This window comes from Poecile atricapillus, chromosome Z (assembly GCF_030490865.1).
Source record: "Poecile atricapillus isolate bPoeAtr1 chromosome Z, bPoeAtr1.hap1, whole genome shotgun sequence".
NCBI lineage: Eukaryota > Metazoa > Chordata > Aves > Passeriformes > Paridae > Poecile > Poecile atricapillus.
Genome location: NC_081289.1, coordinates 62,969,437 through 62,993,060, shown reverse-complemented (window position 1 = coordinate 62,993,060; position 23,624 = coordinate 62,969,437). Strand labels below are relative to the sequence as shown.

The window sequence follows — 23,624 nt, the reverse complement described above, 5'->3', positions numbered from 1 at the left end:
AAAGGACTCCTCTGTCTCCTTTTTGGACATAAACCTCTGGTGTTTGTGGATTAATTTTCCTGACACCAGTTCAAAGCCTAAGGCCTTGGCCAAGCCTTGACTTTACCTGGACAGAATGTTTACCAAGAGATCCAGATGTTTTCTGTACCAAATCAGTATTTGAGTCACTTTTTTTGACTAAGCAATTTGATCCTATTAATATGACAGCTGGATCCATTTTGAAGTGGGCTTGGAGAATCATTTCCGGAGGTGGTTATCCAATCCTTCACTGATTTTGTTGTGTGTTTGCAGACTATAAGGTGCTGGTGCAGTGTATATCTAGTGGTTAACGATAGTTCTGTATTACATATGTTATTAATAATGTTTATTATTTGATTGATTTTTAACTGCTATAGGTTTTTATTCATTGTGTATATGGTTTTGTGTTGATTTTGATGTGTATGACTGTTGAGGGTTAGGTGTCCTTTTTTTTTGTTTTTTTTGTTGTTCTGGCCTGCCCGTGGAATTTTTACCCATTAGTTGCTGGGACAACCTAACTGTGGGTACTTAGGGGGTGCTCGACAGAAGACAAAGAGTGGCCGGGCCTGGGGGGGCGGGTGGGGGGTGGGAAGGGGGCAGGAAAGGAGGGTGGGGACAGTTTTTGGCTGGTTTTCTTTGGCTTTGGGGAGAGACATTTCATTTTCTGGGTCGCGGAGCTGCTGTGGGAGAGAGAAGGGAATTTCGCCATCACCCAGACAGAGCTGCTGCTTCTTCTCTTTCTTCCCTCTTTGTTGGTGGCCTCGCACCCCCTGTCCTGCCGGGACGTGTGGCAGTGCCAGGCACCATCGCAGAGCTGCTGATCCACCTCAGCCACCAGCCCAGGATCTCAGCTCATCCCTGCTGTTCCAGCTGACTGTTCCTCAGAGCCCTGCAGGAGCACCGGGACTGACTGCCCGAGGGGTTTGTGAAAACAAAGCCTCTCCTCCATCCCGTCTCAGCCGAGAAAGCTGTCCCGGGGCCCCTGGTTCTGTTTTCTTGTTAATGCTGTAGTTATTGTTGTTTGTTTGCCCGGTTCTACTAGTAAAGAACTGTTATTCCTATCCCCAGATCTCTGCCTAAAGGCCCCTTGATTTCAAAATTATAATAATTGGGAGGGAGGGGGTCTACATTCTTTCATCCCAAGGGAGGCTCCTGCCCTCCCTAGCAGACACCTGTCTTCTAGAACCAAGACAATGACAGAAATACATCTAATTTTTTTTTTTTTTCAGAAAGGGGGGAATTGATGCCCTAAAAGCATTTGATTAGTGTAATATGTGTATTAGAAATTTGGACCACAATAATGAAATATTTATACTGAAATTTTAGAAAGATCATATAATCTAAATTTACAATTGGGTGTACCATAGCTAAGCCAAAATGATTCATTAACTTTAACAGTAGAAGTGTCTGTGTTTTGTTGACAGGTTCAAAAAAGTCACCTGTTCATCTGACCAGACTGTGCCTCTGAAAACATGAGATCCAGGGAACAGAGAGGTCACCAGACAGCTCTGAACATCGATGCCCTCGGTCAGTCACCGATCAGCTGCCAGCTTGACATCATAGGAGCAGTGGATGTTCCAAGACTGAATTGCATTAAATCATTGTTTGTGAGAAGAATTTTGTAGATCTAAAAGAGTATAGAGACTCCATCTAACTGTATATAAAAGCAAATTGTAATTGTATTTTACCCTTTAAGCAAATTGCTTTCACATTTAGATTGCATAAATACCAGAGCACGTGTGTTAAAAACTAGATAATAGTTTAAGATAGAGTTTAGCTTGTGTGATAATTGTTATTTGTAGGTTATTGATAAGTTTAGAAAATATATTAGTATAAAGTGTAAGTATTCCCCCTTCAAGAGTTAAGGTGAGCATATTTGAAAGTTCATTTAACTTTAAACCTTAAAGGAATTAATTCAACAAATTATAAAAGCCTGGTTAGCTGTGATTCTGCAACCACATTGTTATTAGTGTGGAACAAACTGCTTGTAGTAATTGTGTTGTGTATAGTCCTGACCAACTGTCTGCTAACTAATATCCAAAAGTGACAGAACATATGGGTCACTCTGGTACACTAGACAGGCCAAAAATCAATGTGTTTAAGCCTAGCCACACCTGGAGATCCTTTCGCACCTGTCTCACAGGAGTCCCTGAATGGGATCCTCAAGCATTTAAAAGTTTAGTTAGTAATGAAACTTGACTGAATCAATTGGCAACGTTATGAGAGTGCAATCGCACTGTTGGCTTCATGTCAAGACAACTTGAAGCCTGCTGACAAACAAAAATTATTGAAGTTCTCAATGTTACCATAGGGCCCCCAGAAGAATTGGACTTGTTAGTCTCCACCAATACCTCAAGTGGATGGATAATGTTTAAGCCCCCATCAAAAAGCCACTCCAACAAAGAGATGCAACACTAAGCTACAGTTAACCCTATCATTGATCTCATTACTAGCAACAAAAGTAAAGCTTTTTATTCATGGTGCAATCTCACAGGATGATCACCAAGGTGATAACCTAGTCCAGTATTCTTAATCTGTAGAGATAAGAGCATGGAATGGAATTCCTGCTACCCCACATGGAGGACCCTGTTACCTTAGGAAACTTACTTTGTTCCATCCAAACTTACACCAATTACTGAATATAGCTGGTAAAATAAAAAACATCAAACGGTCAAAGTGAAGCCTGAATGAATTACAATGTGATGACGTTAGAGACCAAGACTTTTAGGGTCGTGGTATAATATGGCTAGCCTCCTTTTTACTCCAGGGGCAGCTGCTGCTAAAGGCTTGTCAACTCTAAAAAAGCTAACTTGTTGGACCAGGAAAGAACTGAACTTAACATCAACAATGTTAAGTGAACTTTCAGCTGACGAAAGAAGTGTACGTCATGCCGTATTGCAAAATCAAACTGCTATTGATCTCTTGCTCTTAGCACAAGGACATAGTTGTGAAGAGTTTGAAGGTATGTGCTGTTTGTAATCCACAAACAACTAAAACAGCTAGAGAATGGGTTACATGCCCCGAAAGAAGATAGTGACCCCATTAGAAGTTGGTTAGCCAACTGGGGCATCATTGGATGGTTGAAGTCTCTTGTGCTGAAAGGGGAATGAATTTTACTTATGGTATTAATAGAGATAGTTATTTTAAGTTGTATGTTATCTTGTCTCTATAAAAGTGTAAAACGAATCATGTCTAAAGCCTGGCTTGTGCGAAAAGAGAAATGGGGAATTGTAGTAAAACATTTTAACAGAGTAAAAGCGTGATATTTTAGTAAAAGCCTGTCTGCACAAGCCAGCCTTTGGTATAAGTGATGATATTAAAGGCAGTTACCTTGAAACTCTCCTGAAGCAGTGAGAATGAAAGAAAAACAATAGCCTTGTGTATTGGGGAAAGAATGTAAACCATATGTATTAACCAATAGTAACTTGCTAAGCCCATGGACCCTGTCCGACTCTATAAAAGTGCTAAAGATAGAATTAAACAACATTTGCCATACTTCTGTGAAGACTTGGTGAATAGTCTGGCGGTTTCTCAATAAACATTCAAATGCTTCTCCCAGCACATGGAAATGAAGTTTTGGATCTACATTAAAAACCAGTTGATGAAACCAGTTCAACTCTTTTATTTAGTACTAATGCAGTGATAATATCATGAAGCATAACCACTTCAAACAGGTGAGGTTTCATGGAGCTCTCCACTCTTGGAAGTGTCTACATCCTAACACCATTGCTCAGTGCAAAGCCAATCTCTTGCTATATATTGGGATTTGTAAGCAGCAACTATCAGTTGCATGAGGATGCTGTTTGCACCAGCAGTGCAGGGGACTTGCAAAGCTCCAGCTGCATCCCTCTGCAAAACCCACCTACATTTATCACATTTTATCTCTGCCTGGGCAGTCAGATTTCAGTGTTTTCTGCATACGGATTCTAGAAGTGTCTATCACCACCACAGTACTCCACAATTGATCTGTTTTTTTACTTCGCAGGAGATTTCATGTGTCAAGATTATCTAGCTGAGGTAACAAGTGACTTGTTCAACGATGTTCAACGAGTTCTTGCTAATGTCCCTGATCAAAGCTGGAGTGATCTGCTATGAAAATAAATGAAGATTTAATCAGTTACTGACTGTAGCAACAAAAAGTGGGAGGATATCTGTGTGTCCCCAGAGGGATTCCTGTTTGGACTTGTACATTTATTAAATGATTAAGTAGAAGGATGGCAGCTGACTATTTATTGATTATTTATTAAGTTACTTATGATCACAGAAGTGTAAAACAGCTGCAGAAGTACTTTACAGGGTTTGATTGGTCTTCTTGCCCCCAGGGACAGCTCATTGCCCACCAGGACCCCCAGGCCCTTCTCCTCAGAGCTTCTCCCTGAAGGTGATCCCCAGTCTGTCCTGGTGCCCAGGGTTATTCTTCCCCAGGTGCAGGACCCTGCATCTGCCTTTTCTGTATTTCAGACAGCTCCTCTGTCCATCTCTCCACCCTGCTGAGGTCCTTGGGAAGGGCTGTGCAGCCCCCCAGGGGGACTGGCTGCTCCTTCCAGCTCTGTGTCACCACCTTCCCCTCACCCAAAGCACTAATGAATGTATTAAACAGTTAATACTGGGGGCCGCCACTGGTCACAGGCCTCCAACCAGACCCTGGGCCCCTGATTATGAACCTCTGGGATCTGCTGTTCAGCTGGTGTTGATGGGTAAAACCCACAGCCAGCTGTCACAAACAGCACTGCATTAATCACTGCCAGTCAACAAGAAAACTCAAAAGGCAGGAAATATTCAGATACTGTATTGAAAAAGAAATAAAACTTAGCTGCTCACCCAATCTATCTGAGACTTGGCACCACCGCAGACAGCAGCATTACAGTAGACTCTACATACCCATAAAAGAGTTTTCTCTTCCATGAAGATTTTGCTGGAATGTTTTGCCAAGAATTCCTGTGCATGGCACCTCCCTTTTTTGTTAACGGCACATTGCCACCCATGTCACACTCCTGGTTTGTGGTTCTTTTACACAATGCAGATTTTGTCACCATGAATTGCAATGAAATGCATAGATTATTTTTTATAAGACTATTTTGACATACATTAAAATAGTAAAAGGTGCCTTCTATGTTTTTAAGAGATTAACAGATTTTATTGTTTTCTAAAACATTTTACAATACAGAGACTCAAACCAGTAATTCCTGACAATTTTAGCAACTGTCTTGTGGATGAACAAATATGTTGGTAAGTTTTTGTTGGCAGACAAGTACATACATCCACTTTCTAAGCTTGCACATTTGGATTCACTGAAAATGATGACTAAATATATCTATAAGCTCAAAAAGCAAACTATAAAGTCCAAGATTACCAACAGTGTTTTATAGTTACCTCAAAAAAGATTTGTTAACGTCATTACAGTGTAGCTTCCTAACATGGCTTCCTAACATCTACTTACCTGATACTTAGTTTTAACACAGATCTGCTATAGTTTTACAACCCAGTTTTCAAGGTCACAAATGCATATTTGACACTAGTCCAGATGGCCAAGTTGTAACTGCAAACAAATATAGATTTTACAGTGTTCTGCTACAATAATCCATGTTTGGACTAAAGCTATTTTATATTTTGACTCATTAATTTATCCACAAATACTGATTTTGAGTATATTAGTGTATTTACTGTACTTCTGAAAAATCTAATCACAGAATACTTTGTCTATGGTACAGTAATGAATGTGGCAGGAAAACAGATTTAAATATACCTACCATTTAATCTCTTAAAATAGTCTCAATCTTATTGACATCAAAAGGCTTGATAACTAATAGCCATGCTCTTCATATTTTGGAATATCAAATTATATGTACATATACACAACATAGATAGTCTCTTAATAAAAGCATTTTGTCTATTTTACAATCTTCTCTGTTCAAGATAATCAGCCTTCACAGATTTAACATTTCAAATCAACCAAAAATCATTAGCAGTTAAAAGGAGATTATTTTTTTCCTGCAAACATGTGCTGGAAATAGCCACTCTTCTGGGGCTTATGCATAATTCATATTTCTTTTGAATGCCACTTAAGATCTAGATGGAAAATTCTTAGTTCAAGTGTCAATCCATGTAAAGAACATTTGTAATAGAATCCCAACCCATGACACCTGCAGATAACTCTGCTACAAATAACCTTCTGTAATAGATACTTATTAAATACAGTATTTTGTTTTACAACTCCATTTACAACTTCAAGCCATGCTGACAACACAGAAAGATTGCTACAACATGGAAAGAGCTTTCATTCAGTCAAGTGGTGACTAAATCTATGTCATAATTTAAGTATTAATTGATAAAGCATACAAAAAGGTGCTTAACTACACAGCATTTAAATAAAAAAATACTGCATCTTTCAGACATTGATAAGAACAAATAAAAAATTAACTGTAATAACCTTTAAAATTCAAGTTGCAAGTTACTGAAGGTCACTTAAAATAACTGATTAAACAAAAGTGAGCATAAGCCACATACTGGGGTAGGATGTGGCATAAGCATAGAAAATGCAAAAAAGTTTAGGATCCACAATAACAGACCATATAGGAAGAAAAAGTTTAAAAAGTGTTTTTCCTATCATACTATTTTTTCAACCTAACTCCTTTCCTTTGCATTGTGTAAAAGTTGTGAAAACAATGTCAAGCTTTTGTCTTTCATTCAGTCTTATTTCGGTATCAAGCTCTCACCTTCTCATTAAAATATATACACTCTATACATGAGTTTTCTCACTTCACCTAAATACACTGTACAGGCCTACAGAGCTCTTGTGACACTTCTGTGTTTATTTTTTCCTTTGTCACTGGATTGGTTCCACATAGTTTGCTGGGTATAAACCAACTTGTCCATTGTCCAGGCGTCCTTTGCACCAGCCCTGCTCATCTTCATTCTCCATTTTGGTTAACTCATCCCCTGAAGAAAAGAAGGAACATTTTGCCCAATTTAGAGCAAGTAAAAGAAATGTTGCATTAGGCTTAGTTCTTAAGGTTTTAAGGGAAACATGGAAGAAAATGCTACAAAGACTAAGTAACTCAGAATTTGCTTGATAACTTCCAGCCTATCCATTCAGACATTTATGACCTATAAGATAACTTCATTTTGAGAAAAAAAAAACCAAACTTTGAGAGCCTGCAGACTCCAAGATGCTCCATAGCAGCAAAAGAAGCTCCACTTCAGCCAGGCAAAAAAGGCCACATTGAGTAACAATTATTTCCTCCTGTCCAACTTCTTTGTGTCAAATGATTTCCCTACACAAAACTGATTTGTGTTTTATCATAGCAATAGGAAATAGATGATGAAGGCATTAATCACTTATTATTATGTGATTAATAATCACAATATAATAAGTCCCAAACAGAGTCTTGGTATAATTTAGGAGAATATAAACTAGCCTAAGGAATATAAATTCTTTGGTAGAAATGGACAAGCTTCATATTAAATCTTCTCAAGACACCTATCTTTTTAGCTTTTCTCTTAGAAAGGTTAAAGCTGCATCTCTTCTAGTTTTTAAGCTTATCAGAAAACTAGTAAATACACATTATGAATAACTGTTTGGCACTTCAGACTCTACTTGGTTTATGGAGATGTTACAATTTTCCCACTTTTTCTAGTGCTGAAGAATTAGGGTGTACAATTTCAAACCTTCCATTAAGTGTACGTTAATAAAGAGTGAAAACAAAGACTACTAAAATTCATTTTTCAATGACAGTATGCCCTAACAAATGCATTTGTATCAAAGCTTGGGCTCGGAAACTCAGTGATCCTGGAGGTCTAAGAAAATATTAATGCTTAAAGTGTCATCTGCACAGCAGTTACAATGAAACCACTGTGATGATAAAACTAGAACACATAATAACTTATTCTGACAATATTTCGGAGACAACATTTACTGTCACTATTCTCAGCCATGGAGGGCCACAGGAGGGTGAGACAGATATATTGTAAATAATTATATCCCGTCCTTTCACATGCTTATAAAGCCTCTCATAAAATACTAATAAAGTTATTCATGCTGTTTGGAAGCCTCCCACAGCTGTTTGCTAAGAAACATAAAAAAAAACAATCAAAAAACACCAGATGTAAAGGTACTCCATTAAAAAAATGAGTTTCATGTATTGAAGAACATTTAATGGGAACTGTGCACTGTAACACGTATTTAGAAGCATTTTGTAGGTAAATTCTTTGAATACCCAAATTACATGTACATTTGAACAAGCCCTTAATATGCATTAATTGTCTGTTGACAGCTGCTTAGGAGCCTAGGGATATCTACAGAGGAACACAGGACTGGGTAAGTTTTAAATTTGCTCCCACCTGACCTAGTGAGCTCTTTTCCTTAGTTTTTTGTATGTTCAGTGTAAAGCTAGTCACATTAACACTTCTGCCTAAAAACTAAGCAGCCATCCTATTAATTCAGCATCTGTAAGGGGATTCATAGTCTAGCACATCATCCCTTTCCTGCAATTGTATCAATGCCATAATTTGGTGTTGTAACACTCTTTAATGCTCTTCCTTCAAAGTACTGAACTCTTCTAAAGTCAAGTCTATCTCACAGTTTATACATCCTCTGTATATCTCTGTGTATATCTCACAGTTTATACATCCTCTATTTCTACAGACCTCACACACTGAGAGCCACTTGGTTCAATAGTTTAATGCAAGTGAGGCAGCTGGTACTCCAGCACAGAACACCTAACTTTGTATTTTACCATTACATCTGTGTATATAAACATTGCATAGTTTTGCCAAGGAAAGACTCATTGCTGTAAACCCTTGCTGCTTCACAGGTACCATAGATGTATTTCAAGAGGATTAGCATGCTTCAATCCCCTGCTGAGAAAAAAAGGAGCAGTAAAAGTCCATAGAATGAGAAGTAACTGTTAGCTTGTGTGCATTCCACAGAAAGTACCAGATGTTTTGTTACTATATACTTCTGTCAGGGCACAATTCAGCAAAATTCATGAACAAATAACCTATTCGTCCACTCTGGGAGCCTACAATACTCGTCTACAAAGAAGAAAAGTCAGATGTTCAGTGTTTTCACTAATGAAAAAGGAAGGTGGTGAGTTAAAGGCAGAGCACCACCGCCTGGGCTGGGGGGTGTTTTGGTTCAGAAAGCACAAACTGCGTTTAGAGTATGACCTGGGGACACACTATTCTGAGGACCACCCTTCTCCATCAGCAGAACAGACAACCTGCAGTTCCTTGATTAGCTACAACATGGACTGGTTTCCTAACTTTTAGCCCTAACATCTATCTAAGAACCACAGCAGGTGGTAGAGAAATAGCACACTTCTTACTAACCCCAGCAGAAAGGGAGGCAGAACCAAAAGCTTCCTGGAGTTTCTTTTCAACACTTGAATGCTGTTTTTCTATTACAATTAATCTGGGAATTACAGGAGATGGTATTAAATGACAAGCAAATGGGAAAAGAGACAAACTCAAAAGAGTATCTATCTCTCTCATTTGTACAAAGTGAAGTTTGCTTTTGCTAAACTACTCCTGCAATATTGTTCTGGACTTCCTGGTTGGGAAATGTCTCCTGCAACTTTAGGCAAGACAGTTGAACAATTGGCTTGAAAGTCATGAACAGTCATGAACAGGAGGTAGATTTCAGCTGGAGGCAGCTGCATCTGTGATGTGCAGCCATCACACCCTGATGGCACCTTCCTGTGTGTGGAAACAGTGTGTGATGGGTCTCCCCCATCAGCTGCATCTCTCCCGCTCTCTCCTTTAACAGTTAGGGAAAAAAGGGCTTAGGGCTCAAGGGAGATACAACATCTGAGGAAGGAAGACGTGTACTAAGTGTACGCTAATATGACACAGGACTAAAAAAACCAGGTGAACACATTTCCTGTGCTTAACATACACTGAAGAGGGTTGAAAAGAGACAGTTAAAAAAGTATCTGTCCATGACTAAATATTCAACACTAAAATGTTAGCATTGCAGAAAGTTGGATGCCAAAAATTGGATGCTTTCCATTTAAACAGAGAAGCTGTCAGTTGATTTAATACAGTTTCAAGATTAGCTGCTGTAGTATTTTCCTTTAAAAAAACAACTCTGTAGGGCTGGCATTTCCAGACAGCTAAAAAGCAGCAGCTGTCACCCAAGAAGAAAAGGGAGAGAAAGGATTTTCAGTTCTGCAGGTCATTTTGTTTCACTTAAGATGATACGAAAGGAATATCTCAGAGGCAGCCCAACACATTCCAAAAAGCTTAGGAGTTAGTGCTGCTAAACAGGGAATACCAAAAAGCACTGTCAGGAGGGATGATGGCTAGACAGGATCCTGTACGTAGAGCTGTAAATCCAGAGAAACAGGTGACTTCACAAAATAAAAGCTGAAAAGAAAAAATAAAAATCCCCTGCCTTTCTCCTTCCTGACAAATATTTTAAAGTAAATGTTGCAAACTTACCAGCTTTAAAGCTGAGCTCATCTTGCTCCTGGCCCTCATAGTCATAGAGTGCACGTACTCTCACCTCCATGGCAGGAGGGGTATCTTCATCAAAGGGATTGGTGTCTCCATTTGCATCAGTGGAAGAGAAGGGGTTGTTGGACTCTTCATCAGACCAATCTGTAGGGTAGCTTTGGTTTTTCTCATAGCTGCTAACACTGAAAATCAATGTTGAAATTATTCTTTTCTGCTCTTAAAATGGGGGACTAGAAATACCACTAAGATACCCCTAAATATGCTTAAACTCCACTCTAAGGCCCAGTTTTGAAACTTTCTTTCTGGTATCTTCCCATCTATCTTTAACTAATAATGCCTCACTAAAAAAAAAAAAAAAAACCAAACCAAAAAGAACCCATTCTTGCAATACATTTACAAAGTTACAAAAAGGCAAAACCAACACACACCAATCTCCCTACAAACTCAAAATACTTCTCTATATAATATATATTATATATAATATATATAATATCTATAATATAATCCACATAATCCATGGGACTATTTACTCTGGAAAGGTGAAAGGGATGCCATAGTCAATGAGAGGGATTATCTGGTTTAGGTAAAACATTTAAATTGCTTTGCAGAACCTTCCTCCCAAACCTCTGTGCACCTCTACAATAACTTCCAACACTTTTTCTATATTGCAATCCACCAATACAAAACTTCATTATACTGCAACAACTTGATCATTTAAAGGGAAGTTCATTGTTCAGCATGCACATGCCAGTTAAGAGAGTGGAATATCCCTAGAGTGTACACTGAAGCAACAGGCAGCTGCTCGAGAAGGTCCTAAACAAAAAAAGAAAGCATCTTAAAAGCAGATTTATTAAGTGAGAAGACACAGAGCAGTAAAGCTCCAGAAGCAGTTTCACTAGAAAAACACATCAGTTGTAATGTTTTATAGGACTGGGAAAGGAAGGGAAAAAAAAGCAACAACAGTTCTGTTAGCAACTGCCAATAACCACAGTAGTTTGAAACCAAAGATCAAACAACAGATACGGCATCTGCTAGGAAAGACAGGTTACAGTGTTGCTTACACAACTGCTAAAAAGCACTTCATGCACTGACCAGCATAGTGTTATAGAAACCAAAAATAGAAAACCCTGGGTAGACAAAGTGAAAATGTGGAAACAATTAAAAAACAACATTTCACCAACTTTTTGATCTTATTGTCCTCCTTTTCACTGACAGTACTCCCAGTATCTTCTTCATCTTCAAAGGGATTGTAACTTGATTGCACTGACTGCACTGTGTTACTCTGGACACTAAAACTGCTAATTTGGAAAAGAAAAAGCATTATGGTGACCCTATCTGTATGAGAGAACACTGTCATTGGTGTCCCATTAAGCAGTTTCTTAGCAGATCCCTCCTTCAGCCAAAAAAAATAAATAAACAACTAAACAAAATCAAAACATCTATCAAATGCAGCATAAGGCTCAAGAAAACTTGGAAAGTCTCCCATATGGAGCATTCCTTCACAATTAGAATATCCTTTGTAGACCACAATTTCTTTTTTCCTATTGCCTGCAATAAAAGGAAATGCAATTTTTCTGGCCAGCTTCATTCCTTTTTAAAGCAGTTGACGTTAACAGTTTTGTATTAATCAGATTCAGAATTCTGATGTGAATAAATGTTTTGCGAAGTAAGATTTCAAAGTATTATTGTTATTTCTGGAGATGGGAAGGTGGAGGAGATCACCAGATCAGGTACAGAAAGTTCAGTTTCTCATGAAGCTTTGTTTCTCTCAGCTCCCAATGAAAAGAGAGCTATAAAATAAAGAATAATTCCCAAATTAATTTGTTAAGTGCAGAGACACCTCTAAAAATGTTCACAGATAATTATCATTTCATTGAACAGTGACTTTGATCCTGTAGAACTTATTTGTATTATGTGTATTTGAAAGCAACAATCTTTTCCAATTAGTGTTTTTAGGCATAAAAAAAGCTACCTGCTATGTTTGTTAAGCTGTGAAACTTGGTCTCCCGTCTGATTAATGCCAGTCAGAGTCACTCCATCAGAAGCCTTCTTCTTTTCTCTTCTACTAAGAGTGCGATTCAGGTCTGCAGACCACTCCTACCAACGAATGAAAAAGGTGATTGAGAAATTCAATTGAACAAGTAATTATCACATTTAATTCACATAACCGAGTTATGGAACATATATCTATATAGACAACACTACCAGTAATTACTAAAGATGAGTCACTCTAAATGTTTCATTTATGATTCTCATCTAGTTCCTACTCCAGCAATGCAAACAGGTATCTGTGCTACTCACAAAATCCCAAGGTTACCTGTACTTCCCTGTTGAGTATTCGAAACCCCTTGAAAAGACTTAAAATACCAGACATCTGGCACACAACTGGAGAAATCAAAAGAGCTGGCCAGTACAGATATTTAAAAGATATACGGTGTCAGCTCACAGTTTCAAATAATGCAATGATATCTGGCTTTAAAAGGTAACTAACATTCCATTAAAAAAGGTATTGTAAGACAGGGCTTACTTCTCAAGAAACACTCTCAGATGACTTACGAAGAAGAAGATAATTTAAATCTGTGCCTAAGATTTAAGCCTTTAAGGTACTTCACTTCGGATTTAGTGAAATTCATTGTCCTAAAAAGCCATCTATAGGAGTTAAGGCTCAAATTAACACAAGTATTGACAAGACCAATGATGTCACTTGTAGACCCTCCTTGATGTTTTGAACCATTCATAGGCAGATGGGGTATGCATGGTGAGACCTAAACACAACTCCTGCATCAAGTCAAAGTTAAGCTTTGATTTCCTGTTATACTAAATACACCTGATACAAAGCAGGAACCAAGAGAAAACAAACTGGAAGCAAGAAAATACCCTATGCTGAGACATGTTTCCTCACAGAAGTCTTAAAGTTAAAAAAAAAAGTCAGGAGAGAGTTCGCTATACAAAAGATGGCATTTTGAGATCAGTATTTTTATCAGGAAATTGAAGTTTTCAGAGTTGCTATTACTCCTATGTAGCATAATCAGTCCCGTGTTTTCTGCAGGTTCTTCAAATACCTCATTATTTTAACGTTGTAAAATACACATTGTATTTCTGAGTTACCACAGTTTAAAGACCACCGACCTATACTTATTTGCAGTTTACAATGCAATTTCATAGTCATTTCATCATGACTTTTTTACTTACATCATCCTTGTAGCATGTAAACGAGAAAAAAACTTGATTATGAAAACAGTAAGAGGAACATTTAATTTGTTAATTATAATGTGTAAGAAAAAGGATAGTAATTTCCCCACACAGAAGTAACTGCACTTCAGTGTTTCAGGAGAAGCAATTCTACAGTATGGTTATGAATCTTCTTCCTCAAACATCTAATGTAAAGTTGCTCAGTATTTTAAAAACAAGTGCTGTTTTCCTTTATGGTTAATAAGGGAACAGCAAAACACTCCAGAGTTTATGCTTCCACTCCATCAATTTAATCTCTGGAACTTATTTCAACTAAACTCATGCTTCTGGTCCAACTCATTCCACTTCCAGCTATCATACACAAATAGTATGATCTGCACTGACACCTTTTTGTGCTTATTTATTGTAGGCTATGTTTACAGAACACCACTTAGAAAAACTCCTTTCTTTTGAAAATGGCATCCAGCAATAAAATGGCCACCTAGGTAAAGGTGACTTTTTTAAAATTGAATTTTAAATACCAATTTTCAAATTTTGACTGTTTAGTTCAGACTTTTTCAGCATCTTTGCAGCATACACTACAATTATCTGCTATGAGCAATGAGATTCAAATTGAAGTTTGTCACCAAAGGGAAGAAGTAAAACATAAAGGATAACATATGCAGGTGTCAGAGATGTGTCAACTAAACAATGGCTAACAACTTCAGCAATGACTTAAGCTTAAAAAAAGTCACTGTAGTTTTCTGGTTTACCCATTTTCTCTTTAAATACGTACCCAACATAATTACCTTCAAAAGTTGTGGGATGAAAAGAGCCCAATGAAAATTGAGGTAAGAAAACTACTACGTCTTGTAAAACAAACAGATTCAAGATTGAAGTTAAGAATTACACCAGAAAGAAATACTACAAAAAGCAAAGAGGAAAAACATAGACAAAACAATTCTGGGGCTTAAGTACTGTGACCTTACCTCAAACTGAGGCCAATTCATTGACATCCCTGGACCTTGATTAGCTCTAAACCACCGCAAGTCTTCAACAGCATCTGCTGTTTTGATATTCTGTTCCAGTTCACGGTAGATATTTTTGTAACTGCAAAAACAAATTTGTCTTCTAATTTAGTGTAACATTTAGAATCATGGCAAATCCCTAGAAAATTTTTTTAAAAAATATTTGAAAGTTCACAATAGTATTGAAAAAACTTATAGCAAGATAGACTTTTAAAATCTGACAGACCTATTACTGTAAAAAGGGAAGAGTAGCCCAACAAGTAAACTTGATGAAAGTTCACTCCACCATAAAATCTTTACCAGATTTTAAAACTATGACTCTTATGTAAGTTAACTGGCTGTCATTAAAAGAAATGTATATACATAGGACTGTATTTAAACTACTGAACTGCAGTCTCAAGATTTCTTGAATTTCAAAGGTTATCTACAAGACAGTAAAAAGCAGTTTTGTGCTAAGTCCCTAGGACTCTCTGAAAACTTCTGCTTTAGTCCAATGAGAATTGTAAGCAATAATAAAAACAAAACCCCCAAAGCTAAAGCAGAGGTGAATGGGTTACACATTTTCCTATGCAGGTATAATATCTGCTAACTGCTTTTACCGGTTTGGGTATTCTCTGATTTTACTAACTGTACTATTTATATAAAACACTGAAAAAGAACCTCACTACTTTTTATCTCTTAAGTCTACTTGTTTTTCATAAACAGAAGTCATGCTCTGATCCCCTGATCCCAGTCCATGCACATGGTAATGTGCATGATTGTACATTTACAACAAAGCCATCAATACGGTGCAATATGGAGTACAAAAAGATCTCAACACAACAGTCACAAGGCTTAAAATAGATGACACAGAACTGCTATGATATTATTTTATATATAGTTAAGATGTTATTATACTCAAGGTAGAGAATTTGCAAAAATCCTTCCAGACCAAATCATACAAAATTTAGAATAGAATTCATTAGCACTACATCGTCAAGGAGCCAAACTTTCTCAAATAACACTTCACCATTTCTCACTTTCTATATAATACTCGAGTGCTTTAACATATACATGGTATGGGTTTTTTCCTACACCAGCAGTCATTTCAATATATTTAAGCAATAGAGAATCATGTATTTTGAGAAAGGGAATACATAATTTTGAATGGCTTACTAGCCATCAGTTAAATCAACAATAAACTTTAGGTCTACATCTCTGGAAAACGTGTCAGGCCATTTTCTGGAGTGTGCTCTTTAGCATCATTAAATTTAAAAATCAAGCTATCTCTCTACTGAAACAGGCAAAGATAAGGAAATAGATAAACAGCTATAGCTGCTTTTCCCCTAGTTTCACCCTAATAGTTCTGTTCTTTGTTTGCACCTTATTATGACCAGTCCTGGAATTCTAAGTATCTTAAAAGGAAATCATTGCCTCTCCACTTGGTCATTTTCTGCGGTCTTCCCCCAACCTCGTCCATTAAGTCAACTATTTCTCATTTATTTCTGTTTTGTAGTTTCCTTTAATCTGATGAAACTGAATTAAATGGGAAGCAATTCTACCATCTACTCTAAAAAGTAGTAAAAGGAAAAAGAGTAAAAAGAACCTAACTCCCACAGCAGTTCCATAAGAAGTTTGAAGCAACCCAAAATGGCAACGATGCCAAAATAAGTGGTTTTGCCCTTACCTACTGCTTGCTCTGTTTTTGTTCTTGTGTCTATGTTACTCCTTTCTCTCATGCCAGCATTAACATTTGTGCGACAGCATAGCAAGCCAGTTTGGGACACCGTTCAGGTTAAAACTAAATTCTGCTCTTCCTTTTCTCCTTGCACTTGAAGTGCTAACCACAGTGCAGGTGACCTCTGCTGTTAGAAGTGGGATGTAAAATACCACCATGGTTACAGCACTCACTGTGCGTATTTCTGTGTCTGGAACTCCCTAGCAAGAGTTTAGCTTTCTTGGAATACAGTGAAGGCTCACGCAGAAAGAACAAAATACAAGGCATGCTTGATACATATGACAGTATAAAGAGCAGACTTTGAAATACAAAGGTTGAAATTAAGATGGACAAGAGTTCAGAAGTGGTTAACTTATGTATATTAAATTTATCCCCATATTAAGGTAATTTCATTACTGAGCTCTAATATTTTAACAATAAATGTATTGACTATAAATTTCATGCTGTCCTGCACTAATAAATTCTAGTTTGTTCTCCAATAAACATACAAGACACATAATACACCAAAATCCTCTTTTCCCAATCTTGATCCAGCATTTTTTTGTTCTAAGCACTGAATCCTTTCTAACTGGAACATATTTGATTATAAAATACCACAAGAATGAAGGTGTGTTGGTTCTGGCAAATGTTAGAGATAGGTGCTAATCTCGTTTTAGACAAAACAAAGCATTAATCTCTTTCACTTACACTTTCAAACTGAATCAACACATTAGAAAGAAATCAGAACTCTGATCTACTTGAAGTATTTATTACTTTTCACAGAAAAGTGTATTAAGCATTAATTTTGAAGTCTTACAGTTTTACCTTGCAACGTTGGACAAATCAAGGTGTTTCTGAACTTCCAGTAACACTTCTCGGAAGAAACGCAACCGTTTCTCCTCAAACTGCTGGCACTGTTCAAATACCTGCTCCATGTTCTCCATATATTGAGGAGTAGCATTATCTAATTCTTTCAGTGATTTTTCATACTTTTCTTTTGTCTGGGGGTACAAAACCAAACTGTTAGCAATATATTTTATTACTGCCTTACAAAATAGACTTATCTATGCAGTAATGACCAAGGTTTAGACCAGAAGTTGCCAAGCTCCCATCTCCTCTCACAACCATTGTACCCACCTTAGGGCACAATGAGAGTTATCTAAGTAAACTGCCGAAACAGTTCCAATAAACCTCCAAGCCTCTTCTCTGGCTTTTTAACAGAAACCATGACAAATGTTAATGTAACACTAAAGGTAAAAAACAAAGGAGCTACAGAGTAAATCAGAGCAGAAAGTCTTTCAATTTATTGAAGGTATTTGGAGATCTTTTAAAGCGCTGTCTTTTCTTTAGTAATTTACACAGTGCACTGTGAGTTATGACCAAAACCCCAAACATTGTGTACATCCTTGTGAATATAAATTGCACACACTGTGAGCTCTGCTAACAGATACAATCTCAGACTGCACTAATTTACAGAAGTAGTCCATAGGCAGAAATTAAAAGATCCCAGCTGGTGGAACACAACATTCCAGATCCCAGAACAGCATTCTCAAAGGAAAAAGACATCCTTGAGGAATCACACATTAAAAGCCTCTCAGCTGCAGCTCACTAAAGAGATAAAGCAAATTGTGTAACAGAACAGCATTTATTTAAGTGGATTATATCAGCTTAAATTTTTTTAAAAAATGCATTTTGCATTAAAAAATGATGACATATTCAGTCGTCAGCAAGTTTTAGGCATATATCTCTCAGATTCACAAGTGAAATAGCTGAGCTCTCACTAGTAAATAAGTAAAACTCTGCCCTAGAAGTTTGCTGGCTTACTGTGCTTAGTTTCCTTGCCTAAAGAACTTAAATGAAATAGAGGCCATACATTATTCATTTTCAGAGAAGAAAAATTTGGCAAGAACACATTTTTGGGAGAAAACTAAACTTTAGTACAGGACTACAACTGACAGATCTATGCAAACTGGTGTTCACAGCATATTCAGGAGGAAAAAAGAGCTTAAATATGCACAAGCTATAGGTTAAAAAAACATCCAGTATACCTTTAGTACATCTTGTTTGCTTCTCTCCACCTTGTCTTGTAATTTCTTGAGCTGTTCAGGATTCAGTGCTGGGTCAGCTTTGCTGTTTGTTTCTCTGGATATAGCCAGCTTCTCCTCCTTGCAGGCAGCATGGTAAGCTTTCTTTGCAGCTTCCACCTACAAAAGAGTTTTAAGTCTTTGCATCTGGAACAGTCTACAGCAACATAAAACCTTAGCCATAAAATCATGTTGCAATGAAGAAACTGTCAGGGTTTTTTTCAGGATGTTTTCTATTTTGGGTGGGAAATTGTTTTCATTTAGGCCAAAGAATGAACAACACATAAGAATCAACATAAGGAAATTTTTTGAGCATTCTTTCACCACACAAGAAATGTCACTCATACAGCTTAGAGGAGTGCTGAATACTTCAAGTGAGTGTTGAATACTAATACTAAGTGTTGAATACACTTAGAGAAGTGACTCAATAAAAGGTTTATAGAAAGTCCCGACTAAACACTTTTCCCTCGTGCTCATGTTCACCTGCACCCCCTTTTTCTATCAACCTGTTACTTAAGAATAACGTTATATGAGAGGGGAAAAATCCCACAAACACATTTATTTTACCCTCATTTATTTGAGCAATTCGTAACTTTCAATTGCATGAAATACGATACTGTTAAAATGATAACTTAAATTCCACTTTTTCCAGATTTTCACTGAACTCACCAAGATTAGGAGAGATCAAGAGAAAAGTATTTATTTTCAGAAGAGGACAGAAAGCATGAGATCTTTAAGAGAAAGGAGGGTCCAGCAGAAAGAATAGGGAGTTTACTCCCTTACAGAGATTTGAAACATTAGTATATTATAACACAGGATATCTAATACATAATCTACTGCTGTACCTCTTTTAGCTTTTTTGCCCAAGGTTTTTGAGCTTTCCTAAATCCATCTTCTGCTTCTTTGGTTTCCTTAAATCCTCCCATCATTTGTTTATGAAAGGCTTCCTTCTGCCAGTTCTTGATTTTTTCAAAATCTTCATTCATCAGTGAACCTTTTACTTCTAGATGTAGTTCACTCACTTTTTCAGCTTCTGACATAAAAGCACACCAAGCCCTTTCTACTGTTCCATACTGTGGGCCTAAACACAACAAAAAGTGTCATTCTCAGTAACCATCACTCCCATGGAACTTAGATTCCCAAGAAACTACCTGAAACTATTGACTTATATTCACTTGTAAACAGCAATGGTGATGCAAACCTAGAAAAGGGAAAAATTTCTTTTTGTATAAATTTAGAGTATTACAGACTTTTAGGCCAGAAAAAAATAGTTTTCATTTAGTCTGGAGTCCTTACCCCCAGTACCACAATTCTCAGTATTCCACATGTGAGCTCCCCTTTGAACTGCCTTCAGTTTCTCAACATACTTTTTGAAGAGTGAATAACCATGGAAGTACAAACTACTGCAGAATATATTAAATAGCGTCAGCTTAGCCTTCCATTAGAGCAATGCCTAGGTCTTTAATTACTAGTCTTTCCCCCACAGTCACTGCCCCCTTGTTATTCAGAATCCCTTTTCAAATTGTACTGGTAATTATCTAGAAACAGACAGTTCTCTAGTACTCAGTAGATCCATCTGCTTCAGCAAGAAACAAGTAAACTTGCAAAAGAGCAGGGCTTTGCTTGGTTGGGTTTTTATCAAAAAGTTCTTAGTCATTTGTCACATTACTGAGCCTCTTGCAAAGACTCCATTTTAGGCTAAAACATACTGTATTTCTATTTTGTACTTACCAAAACAAAGATACACAGAAACATTTTTTTCCATTTGAGAAAGTTGTCAGAGTTCAAACTCAGCATTACCTTTCTCCACAAGTTGCTTCCACCTTTTAGCCCATTCTGTGAGCTGCTGAGCATAGACCTTCTCTATCCGTGCCCGCTCATGAATACAATTCATAAGATCATTGCAAAGTCTGTGGCCATCATCAATTCGTTTTACTGTTCTCTTGTAATTTCCAACCTACCAAGAGACAAAGACTTAATTTCTGCTTGAAAGGTCCGAAAACAAGACAAATCTCTAAGTAACATGAATACTGTAAACTAAGAGTAAGATAATACAATAAAGGCTACAAGTTCCTCTGTAAAAAAAAAAGACATTAATTTAAAAAGTGAAAGCTATATTATATTTTACTGAGTGTGCAATGTAATTATGGGCAGTCACCACAATTGTTCTGCATTATTATTTCTTCGTAATGTTCTAGATAGTGGAGAAAATTAAGAGAAATAATAGAGTATATCTTTTCCTCTTCAATGTTTATCAAGTACCTAATACCTTAATTTTATGCTGTATTCAATCTTTCAGGATTAATAAAACTGCAGAGACTTGCAAAGGAGCATTGCAACATCTCTATCAACCATAATAACAGGTTTTAAGAATGCGGTCACTGTTGACAAACCAGACAGCAATTATTTCCAAAGCATACTCTAGAATTTAGTGTGGGAAGATACTGACTGCAATGACATGGAGTTACCACACTTAGAATTGTAAATACAGGAGAAAGAAAAACCCCACAGTTGCTCAAGGTACAAACTACAATAAAATGAGGACATGGAGCAAAATGCACTTTATGTAATGAACATCCATTATATAACTAACACTCCCTTTTCACTCTTGTGCACGCACCAACATGGAATAACAAATCTAAATGTCTGAAAGGAAAAGAAGCCTTACACTGCTCCCAGAGTAACATTTCCACTTAATTCAAGGTCACTCAGGTTGGCTTTTGTAAATATTAAACAAGACCTAAGAGCTCTGTTAAGAGAACTTGCACAGCCTATAAAATATCACAGCCAGTTTCTTATCTGCCATAAGAACCTGACTGAAAAACAAAGATTAGTAGCAAGACAGTAGATTAAATATTCAAACACTCCAAGTGCATTAGTAGTTTTTACATTTGAATCATATCTGTTTCACATCTGACCCAGAGAAAAACATCCAACTTTTAGGTTCACGTTTATTCAGAATTTTTTCAGCAGATGTACATGCAAGCCATTTGCTTGAGAAAAATGGTATACAGGGAAATACTATTTAAAGGGGAAAAAAATCCCTATACTAAAAGCTGAGGAATAAATGACTATACCAATAAATACAGACATATGCTAGGTCTTCTCATTAAATCTGGGCAAAAAAATCAAAGCCATCAATGACATGACAAAACCACTTCTCTTAGACAGTGGCTTCAAAGCATTCATTGAGCATGTTTTATTTGGTTTGGACTAGATCCACTTAAACAGATCAAAGTAACTTAGTTAGCATCTAAAAGTAAGACATTAGTTAGCAGCCACTGATTTGCCTAAATCATGTAAACAAATGCATACACACAGTCCCTGCACATTTAAACATAGCTACAACATAACTGAAGAGAAATAGCTACCAGAGATAGTCAATACATCCAAGTCAACTGATTGCATCTGTTAACAAGAAAGCATGAAAAATAACCTTCTATTTTCAGGAGAAATGGAAATGGAGAAGTAGGCAGTTATAATACATCATCAAAGTGTTAAGGGAATTAAATACCTCCAAGAATATCTACAGTCTTTGTAATGAAAGACAAATCATTCATCTGCTCAAAAGTACTCCAGCTGTAGGTTCACAGTCAAGCAGACTTTCAGAACAGGTTATGTTAGCTTACTGAAGCCTTATATTAACATCAATTTGTGTCTCCAGTTAGGTGTCCAGGGATTTATGTGTGTAGCACAAACATTTCCTTTCATAAATTTTCACTATTAAATTAGCATTTCAAATACTAATATTGGATGATAGCTGGCTGCCTTGTGATATATTTGATCCTTTCATTTTGCATTGTCTGGGCAAACTCTAACCTCATGGCAGCATCCAGCAGTTGCCAAATTTCAGGCGGGTATTCAGAGAACTGAACTGAGCTTACCTGTGATGGTCCATTCACTGTTATCACATAAGGGCACCTTTAAAGAGCTGCATGCACACCACAGATAATTCACCCGACCTCCTCCTCCTCCTAACAGGAGGACTGAAGGAACTCAGCATCACAGTTTAGAATGAAGAGGAACCACCAAGCCTACGATGCTAGAAAATAACCAAGTATTGCAAAGAAAGCATTTTACACTGAAATTTGCCCTATGAGGAATGGTAGAATTTTGGAAATACAGCATTTTTTCTGTGTTGTATGGCAGAGAACATAACTTATATAACTTGGCATGTAACATGTTGAAAACCTAGTCGTTTCTTTTAAAAATTGCATTTTAAGTTATGGACACTGCAATGACACATTTTAGAAATGTGGGATGTGCAGCCTGCCACTGTAGGATGCAAGATTTGAGACGCAAGGTCTTTAGGCCACAGAGCCAAGTAAACTGAACAGAACTTTGGTCTTTATGTGCCCAAGGAACTACTACATTAACTGTAGATAGGTTGAAACAATAAATGAAAAACTTAGAAACACACTCAAGACACCTGGAACTCTGAAAAACATGATGTTGTACATTATTTATTCAAGACCCTTTTCTCCAGTTTATGAGGTAAAGGGCAAACATTCTGCAAGACTTCCTCTTTCCCCTTCTCAAGAAGTATTTGAGGAAATGAAAAATGAAGAATTATTTTATTTGTAGCAACTGACCAGGAACCACACAAACAGAAAATTCTGTGCTTCTTTATTTCAGTCAGAGCCATATTTACATAATGCCTGGAAATTTTCAGATTTCTCAATTAGCCCTGTACAGTGCATGAACATAGATGATTTTGCTAGTTAGAATAATTTCCTGATCATTCTGAGCATTGGGCTACTTCCTGCTAAACAGACAGCAGACGACTAAGACATGAATGAAGTTATGATGTGCAGTTATAAGTTTTCATGTTCTACAAATAAAATATTTGTTTCAGGAAAGTGAACTGTAAGATTACAAACTTTCTTACAATTTCAAAAAGTAAAATAGATATTTAAAAGCTATATCCCACTTTCATTTTAACATCAACACTACTTCCATCTGAAAGAGATAGTTTATTTCACGATATCAAATTCAGTTGCTGTTTACCCACAGATGTCAGAAACACTTCAAAATAACCAAGAGTTTATTTCTTAAAAAAAACACTATAATGGTCACTTTTTTTTTATGCAATCAGTCCATTCTGGGAAGATTGTGATTCATAGTGTTGTGTCACTTTCCCTACCTGTTCTAATTTGAACTAACCATCAGTTT

General features: G+C 37.0%; 1 protein-coding gene across 4 annotated transcripts in view; it reads right to left on the bottom strand.

Annotated features, from left to right (window-relative positions):
* Nucleotides 1–5,126: 5,126 nt before the first annotated feature.
* Nucleotides 5,127–23,624, bottom strand: part of LOC131592650 (protein kinase C and casein kinase substrate in neurons protein 2) — a 53,864-nt gene continuing 35,366 nt past the window's right edge. For 2 of the 4 annotated variants that reach the window (XM_058864304.1, XM_058864308.1), the window contains 9 exons: nt 20,253–20,409; nt 19,298–19,533; nt 18,417–18,572; nt 17,194–17,369; nt 14,634–14,754; nt 12,446–12,570; nt 11,655–11,771; nt 10,459–10,655; nt 5,127–6,957 (listed from right to left, as the gene is read on the bottom strand). In XM_058864304.1, coding sequence (XP_058720287.1) covers nt 6,845–6,957; nt 10,459–10,655; nt 11,655–11,771; nt 12,446–12,570; nt 14,634–14,754; nt 17,194–17,369; nt 18,417–18,572; nt 19,298–19,533; nt 20,253–20,409 — 1,398 coding nt within the window. In that variant the 3' untranslated portion in view covers nt 5,127–6,844. The remainder of the gene's footprint in view (nt 6,958–10,458; nt 10,656–11,654; nt 11,772–12,445; nt 12,571–14,633; nt 14,755–17,193; nt 17,370–18,416; nt 18,573–19,297; nt 19,534–20,252; nt 20,410–23,624) is intronic. The other 2 variants (XM_058864305.1, XM_058864307.1) reach the window with 2 other exon arrangements.